The sequence below is a fragment of the Cydia pomonella genome, unplaced genomic scaffold (assembly GCF_033807575.1).
Source record: "Cydia pomonella isolate Wapato2018A unplaced genomic scaffold, ilCydPomo1 PGA_scaffold_56, whole genome shotgun sequence".
In the NCBI taxonomy this organism is placed as follows: domain Eukaryota; kingdom Metazoa; phylum Arthropoda; class Insecta; order Lepidoptera; family Tortricidae; genus Cydia; species Cydia pomonella.
Window position 1 is genome coordinate 269004 of NW_026907889.1, and position 22859 is coordinate 291862.

The 22859-nt window shown below is 40.1% G+C and overlaps 1 protein-coding gene across 1 annotated transcript; it reads left to right on the plus strand.

The window, feature by feature from the left end:
* Nucleotides 1-1314: 1314 nt before the first annotated feature.
* Nucleotides 1315-2754, plus strand: LOC133534100 (uncharacterized). The gene has a single exon (XM_061873190.1). It carries the CDS (start codon nt 1315-1317, stop codon nt 2752-2754), a length of 1440 nt encoding a protein of 479 aa, XP_061729174.1.
* Nucleotides 2755-22859: the final 20105 nt, after the last annotated feature.

The window sequence follows — 22859 nt, forward strand, 5'->3', positions numbered from 1 at the left end:
GTAATAAATTATAGGGAGATGACACCTGTCCACCCTACCCATCAAGTTTAAAAATAACTATAGGGCCATAAATCTCACCGGGACACCACGGCGGCGCAACCAGTCGCGGGCCGTATGCTTGTTTACCCCCGACGTAGTATAAAAAAACGGCTCATAGGAACAGGTTCAGGACCTCAGGTTCCCATACCTAAATATATATGTGTTGGCGGCTGATTGTTATATCCGCCAGATCATGAAATTCCTATAAAACGCGAAAATCATTGTCTCGTTCCCGCGTTCCCGGTTTCTGAAGGAACCTAACAAATAAACTTATAAATACTACCTATAAATAATATTATATATTTCGGGGATCTCAGGAACGGCTCTAACGATTTCGACGAGGGTTGAGGTTTCTAAAAAATCCCCGCAATCCTGACAGGACCCAAAATCCTGACACGTCAGAGGAAATCCTGACGTATGGCAACCCTAAATACAATCATTGAATCTTTAGTGTATATCAGACTTAATAAATGCCATTAAATAACTCACGACAACTGAGGGACGAGCGCGAACCGATTGTAAATGGTTGCTACATGTTCATTCAGCTTGTAACTTTGGTCCTTGGCTTACATCTTGGATAACGTCGTATCGTGAAGAAAAAAAATATATGATATACATTACAATGCAAACTTCCACCGAAAATTGGTTTGAACGAGATCTAGTGAGTAGTTTTTTTTAATACGTCATAAAATTAAAAAAAAAAAATTTTTTTCCTCAAACCCATACGTGTGGGGATCTATGGATAGGTCTTCAAAAATTATATTTAGGTTCCTAATATAATTTTTTTCTAAAGTGAATAGTTTGCGCGAGAGACACTTCCAAAGTGAAAAAAAGCGGCCAAGTGCGAGTCGGACTCGCGCATGAAGGGTTCCGTACAATTTAAGACGTATTAAAAAAAATCTTCTTATTAGATCTTGTTCAACATTTTCCCACTTTGGACACACATTTTACCACTTTGGAAGTGTCTCTCGCGCAAACTATTCAGTTTAGAAAAAAATGATATTAGGAACCTAAATATCATTTTTGAAGACCTATTCATAGATACCCCACACGTATATGTTTAATGAAAAAATTTTTTTTTTAAATTTTATGACGTTTTAAAAAAAAACTACTTACTAGATCTCGTTCAAACTAATTTTCGGTGGAAGTTTGCATGGTAATGTATATTATATATTTTTTTTAGATTTTTCATTCTGTTATTTTTCAGTTCGCTCGGGCACTCGCTGAGAGAGGACGTGTGCGTGACGTATACGGTCGCGAATCGCGAATTAAAAAATGACGAACATTCTAAAGTGCAGCAAATGCAATATTGTGGTGGACGAGTTGTTAACCTTTGTGCAGAATAAAATAGATGTCATGGATGAAGACAGTTTGTGTCGGATCTGTACGTCGGCTTTTGAAGTGGAAAGCATAGAAAAGTCTAAGACTCTTCTTTTCGAATCTATTCCTACAGAGAAGAAAAGGATTGTTCGTAGAAATCGTAAGAGAACGGAAAAACAGAGAAGAGATGTTGAGGACATTATAAGCTTATTTAAAGGTACGGATCCTGAGCTAGTACCGACTTTTGTAGCTCGAGATATTCACCTTCTCCCACCTGTGACATTCGATCATGTGGACGTTACTGATTTTCTAAAGAAAATAACCGTTATGCGAGCGGAGATAGAAGATATTAAATCGAATTTTGTGACCCAGGAACAGTTAGTAAAATTGACGAGAAAAATTGAATCTTTTGAGTACCGGCAGAATACATCAACATCACACAACGGTCACTTTTTAAACGTGAACATGCAGAGAGGTGCATTTATCGGAGATAGCGGACCGAAGGGTTTTTCGTACTGTGACCTGTCTAGTCGTAGATTGTCGGACGAGTGTGCATCCCCTTCACCTATGGCAGAAGAGGCTTTGAGTGAGCGAGCAAAGAAATCGGAGGAGTGCACGGACGTAGGCGAGTCGACACATAATGGCGAGCTAGTGCTTTCTTCCTCCCACTCTCAAAATAACTCGCTATCTGCATCCCACTCGCACGAGTGTGGGGATGGCAATCAAATGGCATCCTGTTTTAACATGCGTGGGTTGCCATCTAACGATGATGTAGTGTTGTCCCGCTCACCACAACGAAGCAGTCCGAAAGCGCCACCGTGTCGTCTGGCTCCGGTAGAAAATGTAGAAATGGCGTCTCATAACTACAAACAATTGGATTTGAGTTTGAGTGAGAGTGTCGATATAAATCGAAATCTAAGTGAACATAAAGTTGCTTTGCAAAATACCGGGGATTTGACGAGTAGTGATAAAACCAAAGGGTGGGAAGTTGCGGAATCGCGTAAACACCGTGCAAAACGAAACCGCTTTGTTGGCAAGATGGGCATGGCTCGTGCCGGGCCGGATGCGAAGTTTAAGGCTGCGGAGGTGAAGTTACCGTTGTTTATCACCAAAGTTGCTAAGCAAACTACCAAAGAGGACATCGTCGAATACATTGAAGCTAAAACTGGGCAGAAAGTGACGATGTATCAAATTAACAGCAAGGATCCTAGGAAACGTCACAACTCTTTTAAGTTTTACGTAGACAAGATGTTGGTGCCCGTGTTTTTGGATGTGAAGCTATGGCCGGCGGGCATAGTATTTAGGCGTTTCATGCCACAGAAGCCGCCTGCAACAACTAACGCCCCGAGGGCTTCGACTGCTGCGAGCCGTATTGACGAGACACTACAAACTTAATAAAAAGAAATAGGGTCAAGGAACTAAACACTATCAGTGATGAATTTGCGAGCACAGGAACGTCGGCTATCGATACAACGGCTCGGATTCTACGAGGTAGACCACATGGAGGCACAGCCCTGCTATGGAGAAAGAGTGTTTTCCCGTCTGCCAAGGTGTTGCAGTGCAATGATCGTCGTGTATGTGGTGTTAAGTTATCATTACAGGACAAAGAAGTGTTAGTCTTCAGTGTCTATATGCCCACGGACTGTGCAGATAATCTACCTGATTTTACACAGTGCCTGAGTTCTATAAATGCGGTAATTAATAATTATAATACCGAAAGCGTCTTTATACTTGGTGATTTTAATGCTCACCCAAATGAGCCTTTTTGTGTTGAATTACTAAACTATTGTTCTGAACAATGTTGGACTTGTGCTGATTTTGAAATACTTGGTATGCACTCAGGTTGCTATACTTACATTAGTGAAGCTCATGGCTCTAAGAGGTGGCTCGACCATTGCGTTGTTACCAGTGCAGCTTGGGCTACCATTACTGATATCTATGTTAAGCATGATGTATATTGGTCAGATCATTTTCCACTCATAATAAGATGTAACTTAGGTTTTGTTCAGCCCAAAAATTTAATCTATAAACATAGTGTAAATAAGGTTATATGGGGGGAAAGGCAAATGGAAGAAATAGATGTGTACAATAGGAAATGTAACATGCTACTAAAGAATATTGATTTTCCCAATGCCTTGACCGGATGCTGTGATGGTTTCTGTCAAAATTTGGAACATAGAGAGGTAATAAATAAATTATATTCAGAAATTATTAGTGCTCTTAGCATAGCTTCTGTGTCATCAAAGGACAAACAATGTAACAGGCATAGGGGTAGGCAAGTAATGGGATGGAATAAGCATGTTGCCGCTGCTCATAGGGAGTCCAGGAGTAAGTTTCAGATATGGCAGCTTTTGAATGAACCACGTGCGGGTCCTGTGTATGAAGAAATGCGTAGTAGCCGACGTAGGTTTAAGGCCCAGTTAAAATGGTGTAAATCAAATCAGGAACAAATAAAGCTTGACAAAATTGCTTCTTTTCATTATAATAAGGACTTTCGTACTTTTTGGAAACATACAAATAAGCTGAACAATAGACCTGGACTGCCTGTGAGTATTGACAACATCACTGAGCCGAAGGACATTGCTAACATGTTTAGGGAGCATTTTTCTGTAAAATCACCGCTGACCATGAGTGCGGGGGTGCTTGGTGCTGGGGCTGACATGGCGGGGACTTGTGTTACCAGATTCTCTGCTACAAAGGTGGCTCGGGTAATTAAGGATATGAAGAGAGGAAAGTCCCCGGGCCATGACGGCTTGAGCATTGAGCATCTCCAGCATGCAGGGCCTCATTTGCCAAGGTTACTTGCAATGCTTTTTTCATTTTGTTTAACTCACTCTTTTGTCCCTAGTGAAATGATAAGAACGGTTGTTGTACCTATTATTAAGAATAAAACTGGAGCCACGATTTTAGAAGTATAGGTGATATTTAGAAGTACTTATGTGATTCTATTGTTTTTTTCGTTTAAAAAAAATATTATTTTTTAACGACACGAAAGAGTTCAGTAACCGTCATACAATTAAATAAGAAGTTTAAAGGGGTGTCCCAAGCCCACCGTATCGTGTATCTTGAAGATTTAATTGTTATTTCGAAGGAATTTCGGTGAAGGAATGCGAGATATTTTAGACGCTACCTGCTACCAAGCTCCAATTCATTATAGGCCATTAATGAGCCTTACTCCGTTGACAATTTATGACATAGCCGAGTCTGCTTGATTAATTCAACAATGAATGAATAGTGCAACCCATTTACTTTGTGGGATGGCTGATCATACTATGAAGAGTATGAATTATGACCTTTTCGCGTCACAAATTACACAACAGATCATAGAATTAGACAAGGCAAAGTCCGCCAGTTAGCAACAGAGTAGCGGCAAAACCGGAATTTAGTTACGGAGCATCTAACTCTCCGCCGGTATGCGAAAAACCATAACGCAACTAGCGGTGCGCGAGTTCAATCTGTAGATGTAATTGTAAATTAGCTTGGTGTAGTAGCTTTAGGGGGCCAGTGCATCTCGCGCGGGTGTGGCGGGGTCTTCGATCGGGCCTGGGCCAAGTCACGTACGCACTCTACGCACAAACCTGCGCGGGCCCGCGCGCGCACCGCTCGCAGCTCTCGAAGGGCGTATGCATTATTAGCTAGGACTCTATTCTAATCGCTTGCAAAACCAGCATAAACACGCGCTTTATTTTCACATATTTCATAGTTACAGTTACACCGGTTAGCAACACTGATTCGCCAGCGCTCGTCTAACATTAGAGAACACATAGCCCGGCCCCTTCCACTCGCCCCCGAATCTCCCTTCGCCCTTCGCGTTCGAGCTTAGCTCGTCTCGACGTTCCCACACCCCGGGGTGAGGGGCGCGTTTCTTCGATTATTACAAAACTCTAGTCCTGTGACGTAATTGGCGTTTTATTAAGAAGTGGGTCAGAAGAGGGCAGGCGTGCGGTCGTCGACACTAACATAAAAATTATAAACTTAAATAAATATCACACTAAAGAAAAAAACTGCTCGCACTTAGTTGGTCAAAGGCGTCTAGTCTTTCAAAGATAGCATACACCGGAGAATTTGGGACGACCGCCGTGGCCGGGTGGTGTAGTGGTCAGGATGTTAGCCGCGTAAGCTGAACGCGGGTTCGATTCGCGCCTCGGCCACCCGTGGACTTGCTCACTTATAAATAAATAAATAAATAAATATTATAGGACAGAGAATTAGGTAAATTTATCATTTTATTTGGAAAAAATTTGGGGCCAGGGGGCCTCCACTCCTTTATTGCCCGAGGCCTCCAGACCTCTAAATCCGGCATTGAGAGTAAGGGTGCTAAGCATAAAGAATTTCGTTCATTGGACCCTGTATTTCATGTACATAATTAATGTAAGTGTATTAATGAGTCTGTACTAAAGAAATAATAAAGATCTTAAACAATTTAGTATATGTAAATACTGTAGTATATAAGTATAAAAACGAACTCATGTGCCTCTGTTTGTTTGTGATAAAACTTTATTATTTTGCGGAACTGAAGTGTTTTGTCGTTTTTTACTGTGGGCTTAGCACAGGAGCATCGCACCAGTTACACCAATTTGAACGTACACTGATATGAGAATGACATCAAACGAATGTTATTCGGTTATTTCACTCTTACTTGCCCGTACATGTATTGACGCGGGCGAGACGCACGATATAGTACATTGTGCAACGAGGGGCGTAAGTGAAATATTGTACGAGAGTTTATATACTTACGACAGCTGCGGACTGGAGTGAATTAAAGACTCGAGTAACAATATTCTTACCCCCGAAGTTACATACAATGTTTTTCATCACACTTGCGAAATAAAAACTAAATTTTAAGCGAAATAATTCTTAAATACGGTGAGATATTAAACATTCACCCACCATATTGTCATGTTTTGAATAAGCAAGAGCGATACTAAAGAGGAAGCTAACGAAATTTGGTTTTTCGTTTTTCACGGTAGATATAAGGCGGTATTCCCAAATTCCCATTGGATTGGATGCGGATCTGCACGCCGCTCCGATGTTGTTAGCTTCATACATGCATAGCGCCGCCTCGGCTCGCTCATACAGCCGCATGTGGATTCACATCAATGTGATAACCTGATAACTAACCGCGTAATGTAACGTACCTATAGTGGATATATTAACAACTAGAAGGAGAACTGGCCATAGCCACTCTACTTGGCTAGGTGTAGGTACTTAGTGTTATAGGCGTATTCTGATTTTTATAACGACATTTCTTCATCGACATTCAAGCCGTTCAATCAAAAACGTCACTTCTGATACTGACAGATCAGATCCATAACTAATCCTGATCTAATTCATGACCTATTATTAAAATCAGAATACGCCTGCTAATCTCTTTTCTATAACCTCGTGCACAAGGATATTTTAAGGAACTTTTATGATTCTGCCCGATATTCTCTATGAAGGAGGATACTTTTGTTATTATCGGATCCGATCTTCGCATACCTCCCCTAGACGTTTCGGGCCTTTGGCCGTCACCTTAAGACGTGCATTTCTCTTCAAAAGGCCTACACAAAGGGATGCTCCCTCGGATTTGCATTGAGAGTAGAGGGCTATTATCTCAAGCTGTCACTTGGCACTTCCCGGCACTTGGCTTTGAGGTAATCCCTTACAATATGACGACCAGTTTGGCCTAGTGGATAGTTACCCTGCCTACGAAGCCCTACTAAAATATTCTTAAGAGGCTGTCAACACCCAATGTCCTTGAAATTGATGTTACTTAAACAGTTTTTTAAGAAAGACTATTTGTTTTAGTCAAGTAAGAAAAATATATGTTCATATTAATTATATTTCAAAGACCGTGGTTGTACTCGATACATGATTGAACGAAATCGGCTCGATAGAAAATAATTGCAAAGATTGGTCTTAAAATCACAATTAAACGGTTTTATGTCTTTATTGTTTTGACTTATGGGTCTGCAATTAAAATCACAATTTCAAAACATTTATATCTAAACCGTGGTTGAGTAAAATATTACACTAATAATCCACTTTTTTTTTATTTAAATATTTTTCTTATTATTCCCTTGCCCAGGCCCAGTAACATGCGACAGTGCTATCTCATTTACTCTGATACAAATAGACAGTCATAAGGACGATTATCCTACGCGAGAAGTATAGGTAGAGTAGTGTCAGTAGTGTCAGAATCAGCAGTTAGAAGAAATATTTTCTTGACATATGCTTCCTATATCTAGATCGTGTCATTCACGACGACGCCTGCCTTGACTCGTATTGCCATGTTATTAAAGGTTAGATTTGACAAATCTGCGCGTCATCGTGGATGACACGAACTATATTCATGTAAAACGGTCCTAAGAATAATTAGTAAAGGAAAACAACTTTCATTTCATAAAAAGTAGAAACAAAATTAAAACGACGTCAGTTTAACCTTTATAATACTGTTTATAATACTTTCTGTCTCTATCACTCTTCCATATTAGTGCGACGGTGACAGATAGATAGATAGAAAACTCTTTATTGGCACACCTCAGTAAAAATATACAAGAAAAATAAACAATTGATTAAATTTAGAGGCAGACAACAGGCGGTCTTCAGACACAACAGGCGGTCAACAGGAGACCTACCGCGAAAATCGAAGTTATCAGCCCTTTCCTTATTGCTGCCTTTAGCATATTTGTAGAACATAGTTTTTGTTACACTGGTAACAAACAATTTTTACTTGGCTGATGGGACAGAACAACAACGAAAAAAAGTTGATCCACCCAAATATGTTTTGTATATAGTTAAGTGGGCTGATGAAGAGTAGCCTTCCAGTGTCACTGAAGCGAAAACTCGTCGACATGTATCCTAACCTACGGTGCGCAAACATTGTCGCTCACAGAGAATCAGAAATCCAAATTGAAGATAGTAGCTATCCAAATACTTATACCACACTGCGCTCAAAAACCCTAATTGCTGACGTTGGCGAGAACCCTTCGGCCGCGTACGCAACCAGAGCTTCGTAACCAGATGCGATCGAAAACTATTTCTGCCTTGTACGAAACCGGTTGCGATCAAAAACTAATTTCGTCTTACCCGTAACCAGTTACGATCGAACACTTCTCGTTCTTATACGAAACCAATGTCTGGGCCATCTAGCTATAGGTTTTTTTCAAATATTTTGTCATGATACTCATGATAATTTCTTAAGCCTATGTACGCCTGCAACTCCAGAGGAGTTACATGCGCGTTGCCGACCCTAAACCTCAAACTCAAACCTGTCTGTCTGGATGTCAAACTAAGGGGCACGTTTTTTTCTTTGACCTTACCTCTCTATTACAATCAGTCCTCTTTGGGCACACTAACATTAATTACAGTAAAATCTCGATAATCCAGCACTTCTATGGTCCGTTAATCCTAGTAATCCGGCACTGAACATGAGGTACAAATGATCATTCTGTTCTAATTTACGATGTGCGCTTACATTATCGAACTTCTCTATATAAATGGCTAAGTACCCGATAACAGTAGAATTTTCTTTAAATTTTGTATTAGTAAAATGTATTTCTACGACATGCTATAAATAAATAAAAATAATATAATGATAATTAGTTAAGGAGATTTTTATTACATAATTCGATCATGCACAGGTTGATTTTTAGGTAAAATACCTGCAAAAACATGGGCATTGTGAACTTCTTGGGGCAGATGGTGCAGGCGTAGGGTTTCTCCCCGGTGTGGCGGCGCTGGTGGTAGCGCAGCGCGGCGTTTGACTGCAACAACACATATATATTTAATGGTTTTCATTTTCAAACATTCCTTTCTCAGTTTGAAGCTAATTACTAAATATATGTTTACTAATCAAGTTGGTGATTTTTTTTGTGTTTCACTCTGTAGTAAAGTTTGTTTAACCCTCCTGCCTTGAAACCCTAGAAAACCTCAAAATTCCACTTTTCGAACCACTCGCTACGATCGTGGTTCAATTTTGGAATCTTACACAACAACTTTGTCCCCTTGTCAAACAAATAAAGATAAAAAAATAGTTTAGGTATTTTTCATAGGCATATTACAATGCGCTTATGAACGTCAAATAAACCTACGCCGGCAATGTCAAATAATATAATTATTATGTGTAATGTAAAGCGGCTCAAACAGCGTGAGGTATCGAGCCCACTCCTTGTACAATGATAGACCCAGTAGTGCATGAATATAGGCGTCACTATTATAGACCATATTAATTACTTAGTGGGCAAAGTTGCCTTCCCGAGCAAAGTTGTCACTCACGTTGTAGGCGCGGCCGCACACGTCGCACACCTTGCTCCTGCTGGCGGCCCTCGTCTGCTCCGCGTGCAACTGTGCTGACAAATCTTCCAAATTAGAGAGCTGTGGTGTCGGGGATGTTCATGTAAGCATTGATGATTCTATTAGAGTTATTAAGAATGTGATGTATGTGCCTCATCTGTCTGAAAATTTGCTGTCCGTAAGTAAGATGTGTGAAAAGGGTTTGGTAGTGGTTTTTAAAAATGATGGCTGTTTTATTTATGAAAAATTTACTTTAGAGGGCAAACCTTTTATGTCAGCTGATTTATGTAAGGGTGTGTACCGATTGCGAGGTATTTGTGCAAAGGAGCAGTCGATGGCTACTCTGCATCAAGTGCAGGGATCACAGACCGCAAAGTTAGCTGTGTCAGATGCAAAGAAAGCATCGCTATGGCATTCAAGATTGGGTCATCTTGGTTTGAATGGAATGCGAATGGTGAGAGGGAGTGCTGCACGTGGTGTCTCTTTTCAGATGGGCGATGACAGCATACAGCAGTGCGTCGCGTGTCTTAAGGGGAAGCCAGTGGCCAAGGCTTACCCTAAGGATGGCGCTAGGCGTGCTAGCAAGCTTCTCGAACTGGTGCATTCAGACGTCTGTGGCCCGATGAGTGACGACAGCTGGGGTGGTGCGCGTTACCTAGGAGGCAAACGAGCAGACGGATCACCTGATGGTAAGCGATTACCGCCGCCCATGGACACCTGCAACACCAGAGGGGTTGTAAGTGCTTTGCCGGCCTTTAAGATGGGAGTACGCTCTTTTCTTGAAGGTTTGAAGGTCGTATCGGTCCGGAAATACCGCAGGCGACAGTTCATTCCACAGTTTAGCTGTGCGAGGCAGAAAGTTCCTGGAAAAACGCACAGTTGAGGACTGCCAACCATCTAAGTGGTGAGGATGGAACTTAGGAATATTTTTTGATTTTACGATTATTTGTGATAAACTATGACAAAATTGTACTTTTTAAGACAACTCTGTTGATTTAAGAGGGAGCTAACGCAAAATTGTAGTTTAGTAATAAATGAAAATAAGTATTTTTATACACGATATAATAAAGGCCAAATGCCTTGGAAAAGAATCACACTAAAACTAGACTATATTTACAAGAACAGTAATTTAACCAAAACCTTAAAAAGTTAAAGTGAACTTGATAGTAAACAATCACGAAAACATATCTTATTTTTATTTATTGACAGTTGTATATCGTTACTCTCCATACCATAGGATTTTTTTTAATATCACGATGCAATTAATACAAGATAAGGAGTGGTAGGTTAGCGTGGTATGGGCATTTAATGAGGAGGGATGAATGCCATATAGGAAAAAGAATGTTAGGAATGAATGTTGATGGACGGAGAGCGGATGGTAGACCCAAAAAACGATGGATGGATTGTGTGAAAGAGGATACGAGAAAGAAAGGAGTGAGTGCGGAGGTGACGAAAGATAGAGGAGAATGGAAGAGAAGAACATGTTGTGCCGACCCCACGTAACATGGGATAAGGGCAGGAGGAAGAAGAAGAAGATGCAATTAATACAAATATAATCTATTCTATTCTATAGTTTTAATATAAGATAGCTAATTATATATTCAAAGAGATCTGACGAGAAAAGTTTTAACTGGACATAATCAACAAAAAAAAAGTTTTCGCAGTGTTTGGGACAATGGGACCAATGGTATACGAATGTAGAGGTAAACGAAAATGAATTTTAAATTGGTACTTTGGTCATAATTTAAAGCAAAGATACCTCAAATATTGCTTGTTGTTTACCTCTTCTTTATGCGTTGTATTATTTGTATTGTTTCTGTATTGAGGTGTGCAATAAAGATTATTTGTATTGTATTGTATTATAATATTGGGTGTATTTTGCTATTTAATGCTTTGCTACTTTAATTTCATAATAAAATGTTTCATAATGTTGATTACCTGATAAAATATGCTAACATGAAATATTGCTGCCAAAAACTTGGTGTCCTATTTAAGGTGAAGCGGTATTTCACGCCGAATCAGCTTCTCTCCGTATACCAAGCACAGGTCCGCTTGTGCATGGAATACTGCTGCCACCTATGGGACGGTTCCGCTAAATATCACTGGGTTTGAATAAGCATGAAAGAGCTTGCAATATGACTTCAGTCGGCAGAGGAAAGGCATTCACTAATTATTTGTTTGCGAAATATTTATAGTTTGAACTATTATAACTTGAGCCCGAGCGTAGTAATAATGGAGAATAATGAGAGGTCAGATTTAAACTAGATATTTGTAGATATGTTTGGGGAGCGTTGGCAATACGTAGCATACTACTGACTAGGTAATCGCTGACACTTAGGACTTGATAATTTTTTCGGTGTAACTTTTTTGGATGGTTGAATTGGTTTAGGAATAAAACAAGCAATATAAATAACAAACTATAATTGAAAATTAAAAAAAATATGGCTTCAACGCTGTGAAAGCGGAGCCCTCGACACAATGACTGTGGAGTAATGATAGCCTCTTCACTATTAAAGTGGGGCAAATATAGCTTCGACGCTGTGAAAGCGGAGCATTCGACACAATGGTTGTGGAGTAATGATAGCCTCATCACTATTAAAGTGGGGCAAATATAGCTTCAACGCTGTTAAAGCGGAGCCCTCGACACAGTGATTGTAGAGTAATGATAGCCTCATCACTATTAAAGTGGGGCAAATATAGCTTCGACGCTGTTAAAGCGGAGCCCTCGACACAATGGTTGTGGAGTAATGATAGCCTCATCACTATTAAAGTGGGGCAAATATAGCTTCAACGCTGTTAAAGCGGAGCCCTCGACACAATGATTGTGGAGAAATGATAGCCTCTTCACTATTAAAGTGGGGCAAATATAGCTTCGACGCTGTTAAAGCGGAGCCCTCGACACAATGGTTGTGGAGTAATGATAGCCTCATCACTATTAAAGTGGGGCAAATATAGCTTCGACGCTGTTAAAGCGGAGCCCTCGACACAATGATTGTGGAGTAATGATAGCCTCATCACTATTAAAGTGGGGCAAATATAGCTTCAACGCTGTTAAAGCGGAGCCCTCGACACAATGATTGTGGAGTAATGATAGCCTCATCACTATTAAAGTGGGGCAAATATAGCTTCGACGCTGTGAAAGCGGAGCCCTCGACACAATGGTTGTGGAGTAATGATAGCCTCTTCACTATTAAAGTGGGGCAAATATAACCTCGACGCTGTGAAAGCGGAGCCCTCGACACAATGATTGTGGAGTAATGATAGCCTCTTCACTATTAAAGTGGGGCAAATATAGTACCATGTCGACATCTCATTTATATGAAAATATTTATTTAATATGTGTTTTAATTTTGAACTATTAATTAATGTGCATTATAAAATTACATTAAAACTTTAATCAACACAGTTAATACCGATTTTCTGTTTGATGAATATCTTGTTGCACAGTAAACCTAAGCTTCTAAGTACTCACGGAAAGGAGAATTATTATTAGACGGAGTCCACAATATTACACAAATCAAGTATATCTTTCCATAATATATTTCATTTTAAAATTATATTATATTATGTTAATCAAAGCTGTCTAATAATAACAAAGCGGGTAACTAACTGATGATCAAATTTAGGAGGCGACCACATCGATTGGACCCAAGACTCGACGATACCGCGATGTCCGATTAAAGCCTACTACCTAATCCGTCATGATCCATGCGATAGATTCACTATGGCCCTCATAAGGGGCATGGGGCGCACGGTATCGGAGCACGCATAGCACGTCCCGTTTGTATACGTCGATTAATGGCATTAAACACTTTAAACTGTCATCAGACTAAATAGTCTTCCAATGTCTTATAGATTGTGTATTGATTGACATTACTCCTGTATATTTATACCTATATGTATCCTCATAAGACGCTCATTAAACTTGTTGGTACTGTGTATGTACATTTGCATAAAGACGCGTTTTGTTATCATTCATAGGCACTTATTACCAATCGGCAAGGATTACCATTGTTATCTGTTTTATTGTATGGTAGGGTAGATCGGACATGGTAAAAGCCGCTTTCGTGAAACGATTACCTAGTATATATTAACTTTATTTAGATATGGTTTGTATATTTAAATCTGTACGCGAAAGCATCTCGTAAAAAAAAAAAAAAAAAATTGTGAGTGAACACTGCATTTTATGCAATCATAAAATGAAATCTAAATAAATAAAAAATACTATAATAAAAAAATACTACTAAATACTATAATAGTAATAAATAATACTATAATAGTACGTATTACAATTATTTAAAGTTCAAATTGTAATCTATTTGTAGCCTCATACTTATTTTTTCCGTAATTTATTTATTCAAAAAAGAAGGTAGTTGTAGTAAGTGATTTCGTATGAACGTAAAAATTACTTACTTGATTTCTTAGGTAATAAGTTTATTACGCTAAACGAATATACCTACAATTTTAAATTGAAAGTTTAACTGCCATGTAAGTATGGCAAACGAGACTAGACTTGCCGAGCTGAATAAACATCAATTTTTCGTTCGAGGGTACGGCGGTCGGCAGTTCAAATAATGTTTTGATTCTATACTTCTTATTCAGCGCACAATAAACATTAATCGAAACACAATTAGGTACACATATTTAGAGGAACACTATTTTGGCGAAAATACGTGTGACTCGGACTAACACAAAAACATGTAATGAGTACTGGAGGAGCGATGTCGAAGCAGGAACGCAGCGTAGCGAGTGAGAGGGACAGCGCGAACTTGTTTTTTAAATACTATAATCTCTAAAATGTGTGACTTGGACTGCACGATAACGTGTACTGCTGCTAGTAAATTATATCTGTTGTCTTGGATTTGGATACGAAGTATAATACAGTACAAATATTATTTGTTGCTCATCAATATAAAAACGAAAATAACATACAGATTAAGCACATAACTCAAACTATGGTGCACAACAAGCGGTCTTATCGCTGAAGAGCAATATCTCCCAAACAACCAAACTAGGCTATTATAATCGTATGTTTTGCGCATCCATATCTTCACTAAGCTAAAATCAGAAGCATTCGCATTGCGTGTAATTCAAAATTCGAAATTAACTCTTTCACTTCGTTTGAAGGACTAGAACCACTCATAACATAAGAGATGTTAAGGAATGCCTTGCCTCATTGTTGTTTGTTGTTACAGTTGTAAGGTATTGGTACGGGTTGGTTTCTTAGAAGTTATAGGTACTTATCATTTAGATGTAGTAACCTGTAACGTGCCTTAGTGAAAATGCAGGAGGCACTTGAAATCAGATTACAATTTGATGTCATAATATGTACATGGCTCAACTCAAAGGACCAGGACCATCAGACCCAATCAGAATCGCGCAGCCACTCCAATGGCACCAGCAAACTGCCAATAATGGGGCTCTCGCTAGATTTAACAGTTGGCATGCATGATATTGCTGTCCTGAAAAATAAACGGTTAAAAGGATTGTAAACGAATAAAGAACTGCCGAATATATTATGTTTAAATAATATTCACTTACTTTTTCTGTTCATGTAACTCAGCACAGTATCTTGATTCAATCCCAATTAACATTTCAACCAGTATCAGAATCAGTAAATATCAACTTGTATAACAGTAAATTGCAAAGGCAAAACTGTTTAGTATAAGCCACCAGGCTATTATAATATGTTTGCACCTAAGCATGACTTCCTATTATTATTCAACCATTGATTCATAGTGTGGACAGTCACAGATTAGCGATTTGGTATAAACTAATTAGATACATATTAACTTAACTTCTGAATTGTGTATGTATATATGTCATGTACATGCGATGACCCAAACCTAGGGTTAAAAATATTAAAATATATTATTATTGAGAAGACTTCAAATGAAAGGCATACTAATTGAATGGGCTAGTGGTTTCTTTATTATCTATTTTATTCGAACAAAAACAGGTAAGGGAGTGGTAGATAATTTAAAGAATAGTCACTAGCCATGCATAACTATTTTAATTTTGTTAAATGAAAGTGGAATCGAGCAGTAGATGTTAATTGATGTCGCCAACTCAAACGAGTCTACTCGTCGTAGATGTAAATATTAAGTACCTTCAACCTTCATACTCATAGTAATAATTACAAAGGCGGTAGAAGACCATGGTGGATACATTTCTGAATAAGATCAGAATTTCTCAAGTATTGTGTTATTTTCATAAATGTAATGACAGAAGGAATTCAGATATAATATCATCTATGTTGTATAATATCATCTTTAGAAGCAATAAAAAAGACTTTATTATTAATTATTTTAGTATGCAAAAGCTCAGACCATTAAACCTTTAAAAGGAAGAGATTAATCATAAGCCAAATAATTATTGATAATTATTGATCGGGACACCTCAGCTTGTTAGTTTGTTTATCAGATTTAATCGGATTGAAATGCAGACTGGAGCTACACTATGATCCCAAGAATCATAATCACAATTAGAATCAGATGTCATATAAGGAAGTTCGATATCTTTCTTGATTCATTTTAATATTGCCGTGAAATATCGTAGTGTTAAGGCTGCACTCGACGCCAATGACCTCGCGCGTGTGGGCGGAGCTATATACCCCTCACCGCACCACCCGCTGCAAAAGATCGAGCGCGCAGAGCTATGCGTTCGAAATAGAATATCGCTTGCTCGCGCGTGAAATGCAGCACAGGTCCGTCTAGCAATACGACTTGCCTCGCACTGCCTCCGCAGAGGGGGCTAATGGTAGGAATCTAGGCGGATTTAGGCTTATTGTTTTTAGGAATTGAGGCATAGTTTTATGAAATTGCAAAAAGCAAGAAAACCAAATCATTTTATAGTGTCTTGTGAGAATGATTGTAAAGTTCCATATTTTTGCAGAAGTAATACCGATCTAACTGAAAGAAATATATTTGTGTAAATTAAAATAGATTTCCAGAAAAATATATCGTTGGTCATATCTTGTAGATTGTTATATATTTTTTGCTGCTCAGAAAGTATCAATCTTTAATATAAAATATGGTTCTGAATAACTTAGTTTTACGGTATTTTGTGGGAAGAGGAGCCGTAATTGTTTTATGTACGACTCCTACAGTAGCAATAGTCACAAGACAGATTTATTCGTTGCCGTATCGTCATAAGTCACTGTGGACACCTGTCCTGTGTGGTTCTTCACCAGTGCACTCGAAGCCGCTCTTTCTTGCGCGGTGTATGCTAGCCTGTAATGTGGATTTATCTTTAATGTTATTCTGTTCGCCCAACGACGTGTGACCATACATCCATCCCTACGCTTCCTTGGCTCTTCCTTTCTTGGTTCGGCCTCGATAGCCGAAGAAACTAAGAACGCTATGGGTACAAACAGTGGATAACCTCGGTGATGTCGAGTTTGTCAAGAGTTGAAGCAGTTGTACCGTAGTAACGTTCAAGCATTCTTCGCCAGCACCATATCTCAAATGCATCTGTCCTATGATGGGTTTCAGTTTCAATGGTCTAGGTTTCGGACATGTAAAGAATATAATCGAGAAACCAAGGCGCCCGCATTAGTCTGATCCTTGTTTTATGTTATTCCATATGCATATCCTGGCGAGTCGTTTCACCGCAGCTTTAGCCATATGAGCTCTTCTGATCACCTTTTAGTCGCAGATGCCATCGTCACTTATTTAAGATACCAAGTCAACCAACAACTTGCCTCAAGATCGTGCAATTCATTGATTCTCTTAATTTTACCAGGAAGATCGACATGCATCATCTTCGTCTCATTTCTTTTGATCATAAGGTATGGATCTGGATCCTGAAAATGGACTCATTACTGGCATACTCAATCTTTTGTAGCAGAACCGAAATAAATTTTCTACAGACACTTAACCTAATATAGTCATGTCATCTGCAAAACTGAGTTTATTGATTAGTTGGCCACCAACTTGGACATCACCCTCACAACCTTCCAATACTCATTGTCTATTCACAGATCTCAGTGAACAGTTGCACTCCTCGTTCAACTATAAAAGGATTACGTGTTGCGGTATCCCCATTTCTCATAACTCTGAACATTTTACTCCAGTTGAAGAAATCAAAAGCCTTTGCGAATGCGAAGTCAATAAAGCGCAAAGCCTTAAAGAGTATACAGACGCCGCACCCACTGTATTCTTTATTAATTGGCACACGTTGAGAATTTGCTACTGAGTACCCATCTATATGTCTCGCATGGTTGTTAAAGTTGTGAAGTGATTATTCATGAATAAAAGAGTGGGTCAATTTGATGGACACAGCAGTTAAAACACTGTGGTGCGGAAAGCTGGCGATATTTTGCTTAATTTAAGATCTGATCGGAATGAGGAAGATGGATCGGTACCTCGGATGTACAGTATATGTATTGCTGTTTCTACCATCCTTAGCAGGACTGATGCATGTGCACGGGGATGTAATCAAAGAGTAAACATATCCAAAGCTGCCACGAAAAGCGGACTTACTGTGTTGCGTGCCGTTAAGCCTGAGGACACCACGTATATGACCCTTCGAAATCTTAAGTTTTTCAAATAAATAAGACGGCTGTTAATCACGAATGACTCCAAAAAGCAAAAACATCGTCGGATCAGCAACGAATGTCGTCAGCAACATGATTAGAGCAGCCACCCGCACAGCGAGTGTTTATGTCGCGAACCTAGAAGCCTCGATTACCACCCAGCAACTGGCGGATTACCTTAAAGAAATAGGCGTGTCCGTTTTAAGAGTAGAAAAATTACCTGCCAATGAAAAAGTTACTTACACTGAATTTAAGGTAATAGTCCCGTGGGACAGGCTTGACAGCATTGTAAAATCAGATATATGGCCCACGGGTGTTATAGTTGGTAGATACTACGATAATACTCGAAAGAGTAATCACAAGGTAAAATTAGTAAGAAGTTAAAAATAGCCTCAATTAATTGTCGTTCCGTAAGGCGAACTACAAAATTTCTTAACGATCTATGCGGTAATAATGATATCGTACTTTTACAAGAGACGTGGTTACTTTGTACGGATATTCATTACTTAAACACTATTCACAGCGATTACAATAGTGTAGGTACGTCAGCAGTAGATAGCTCAGTTGGAATACTACGCGGCAGACCGTACGGCGGGGTCGGCATATTATATAATAACAAACTAAAAGTAATTTCGATAGACTGTGACTCGCCGAGACTCTGCGCTATAGAAATAAGTACCTCCGACGCCACCACTTTACTTATTATAACGGTCTATATGCCTACGGCTAGTGTTGATAACTTCCCGGAATACTGCGAATTATTAGGCAAAATACACTCCATAATTGAAGACCGATCCACGACCGACTGCTTAGTATTAGGGGATTTTAACGCGGACCCTGCGCACCGTTTTGGACACGAATTGGAGATGTTTTGTTCAGAATACAACCTCAAATACGTAGATAAACTTCTACTACCGCGAGACACATACTCATACGTCAGTGACGCGCATAACACTACGAGCTGGCTCGACCACTGCCTAGCGACTGAAAGTGTGTTCGAAGCGATAACTGCATTATCCATAGACCTAATTGTCGACTGGACTGACCACCGACCTATATACGTCGAGTTGAAGTTGGACTCCTTGACCTCAAGTAACAATGCACACAATATAAAACCACCCCATTGGAACTGGAAATCATGTACAGCAGCGCAAATTAAAAAATACGCGAGTGCGGTCGACAACGGTGTTTATCAATTAATGGCGCAAAAAATGGACATGGAAATACCAACCAATATTGATTATTGCTATAAAAAGATAGTGTCGATAATGCAAAACGGATCTCGAGTGGCTTCAAACAAACGTAAGAATACGCTCAAGAAGAAAAACATGTCAATTCCGGGTTGGAGTAAATATGTAGCAGAAAAATATGCCGCGTCTAGACACGCATTATGTCTATGGCACCAAGCCGGTTGTCCTGATACAGGTGAAGCGGCCGTGCGACGTAAACAATGCCGAGCGCAATTCAAATCTGCGTTACGTAATTGTCAAAATAAGCATGAGCAAATAGTAATGGATAATATTGCGAATGAAATGAAGCATAAACATTTTGGCAAGTTTTGGCAACGTGTAAATAAAATTTTAAAACCCACATCGAGCTTCCCCTCGCATATAGATGGACGGACGGACGACGGCGACATAGCAGAAGTTTTTAACAAGCTATTCACCCAACAGAAACCTTCAGTAACGCACCAGGCCCAAGAGGAAGTCGACGACGGCCTTATATTACTTACGATAACGTCAAAAGACATCGCGAAAGCACTCAAACATATGACGCGCGGGAAGTCTCCCGGGTTAGATGGACTTACAGTTGAACACATCAGATACGGCGGCCCCGCACTGTCGCATATGCTGTCCATACTGTTCACGGCAATTATTAAAACCAGTCATTTACCACAGGACTTGACAGACACCGTTATTGTACCTATATGTAAGAATAGAAGGAAGAATGTCTCAAGTGCCAGTAATTACCGCCCTATTGCTCTGGCAAATATAATAGCTAGGCTGCTGGAAAGGGTGCTGCACCGGCTCGCTGATCCGTATTTGTACAGTGCCGATAGCCAATTTGGCTTTAAGAGTGATGTCTCAACAACCTCGGCTATATATGCCTTCAAGCAGATAGTAGGGTACTATAAATCTAGAAAAACGCCTGTATACGCCTGCTTTCTCGACCTTAGCAAAGCTTTTGACAGGGTTGACCACCAGCTGCTGTGGAATAAATTAAAGGAACGGAAAACGCCCACACCAATTATTAAGGTACTGGAGAAGTGGTATTCCCAACAGAAGAACACCGTAAGATGGAAATCAACTCTGTCCGCAGCCAGCGGGCTTAACTGTGGCGTAAGGCAAGGTGGCAGTATGTCCCCAGCACTCTTCAGCGTCTACATGGATGGACTTTCGCAAACCCTGACAAGGACCGGGGTCGGCTGCTCCATCAATGGCACAATGGCAAACCACATCTCATATGCGGATGATATGGTCCTACTAGCTCCATCTGTGGGAGCTATGCGGGAGTTACTCGCAGAATGCGAGAGGTACGCCGGCCAGCACAATATGAGATACAATCCTGACAAGTCTGAGTTTATGCTTATGGAGGCGGCACATATGCCCATACACATACCTCCGCTACTACTTGATGGGGTTCCATTGCGTAGAGTACAGGAAGTCAAATATCTTGGCCATATTCTATTGTCTAGTTTAAAAGATCTGGAGGACGTAGAAAGGCAAAGGCGAGCCACTGCGGTACGCGCGAATATGTTGGCAAGAAGATTCGCCAAATGTAGCGACACCGTAAAAAGGCAGCTGTTCCTCAGTTTTTGCACAAGCGTCTATACAGTGGAGCTATGGTCCGACTACACCTGCGCGGCGGTCAGAGACTTGCGTGTGCAGTATAACAACGCGTGGCGGGCGCTGTTCCGCCTGCCGCGCTGGTGCAGCGCGAGTGCCATGTTCGCGGAAGGGCGCGCGCCGGGCTGGGACGCGCTGCTGCGCGCGAGAAGCGCCACCGCCAGAAAGGCAATATACGGCTCCTCCAACACGCTACTGTCGGCGGTGAGAGAGTGGGACGCCAGCCCGCTGCACGAGCGCTGGAGGGGCTACCACAAGCCTATCGTGACGGGCTCAGGGTAACCCGGGACGCAGGTCCTTATTTGAATTTTATTGTTATTTAAATTTTAGGATGTTATTTAATTTGATTTTAATTTTATTTAATTCTTTTTGTAATGTGTAAATGTATAATGTATATGGAAATAATTTTCTGGAATAAATTTCATTCATTCATTCATTCATTCATTCATTCATTCATTCATTCATTCATTCATTCAAAAAGCAATGATGCAAAGTGCAAGGTAGGTCTGGCAGACATATTTAATAGGTTATAACGGTTTAAAAATGGTGTGATATGAGAACGGCATGAAACAGAAAAGAAAAGCATTTTGAATGCGTTGAATTAATACCGAGGTACTCGCCAGCATCCACCCGCCAAAGGCGGTATCAGTGTAGCTCAATTTAGACAGAATAAAGTGTGGCAAAAATGTTTATGCGTAAATAGACGTGAATAAAATCACGGACGCGATATAATACTTTAAGCCTATAAAACAGTTTAAAACAGTTGCTGACAACTTGACTGTCCCAACATATTTAAACTAGATTATTCACACCAGGCGCGATATAAACGCACCAGAGATTGATAAGAAGAATAAAAACCACTTTGCAAACAAACAAACACAGTTCATTTTGACTCAATATCTGCTTGATAAATCGAAATGAACGGTAAGAAAAGGTGCCTTGAATATCACATCACTTGTTTTGGATTTGACGGTTCGAAGTGGGAGCCTGATTTGACAAGTCTGTTGAATGTCCAATTAGCATAAAAAAAGGAGTGTGGTCGAGTTGTAGATAGATTCTATTTTACATTCTGATTTGTGATTATATAAAAATAGCGTGATTCTCCCTTGGCTGGGGAGGGCTGCCGGACATGAAGTGGGTGCACCCAGAGATGGACATGTCAACAGTGGCCTTAGTGGATAAGCGAATAGATTTAAAGCGAATACTTAACATAGTAGATTACTGCGAGTAATATTCAGTAAAGAGAAGTAGTGGGAATTTAGGTTACATACACCCGTTCGGATAAGACGGCCGCATTTGTCTGTGTGGTAACTATCATTGCATATAAAAACGTATGTTCTTTTCGATCACGCGGTCGTCGCAGTGTTCAAAACAGTTACAGTTGTTTACGTCTACTGTAGTAAAAGTTGTGACACTTGAAGTGGTGAAATAGGTTATTATGTTAATAACGATGTCAAAAGAGCAAAGTGACAAAGTGACAGAGCGAATCACAGATGGTAGTTATAGATGGGATAGACCTATCGCGAACGGAGTTCTCACTGTTTAACAATACCGATATTTGATATCAGATCGCATTGCCACTCTCTGACACATGGGCCGCATGACGCGGTCTCTTCTTGTGACCTAAATTGCAACTAGGGACTGCTCGGAGCAATCTAGAACCGTACGCCCGGGAGTGTAGGAAATAACATTGGTCATGGGTTGACGGAGAGACCAGTAATGGACCAAATATGACAGGTCGCAGCCGTGATCCCACTCAGCTCAGCTCAGACATCGATGGACGCTCACACCAGTTTCAGGATCCTGCTTTCAATCAGTTTAGCAGACTTTAGCATGGAAAT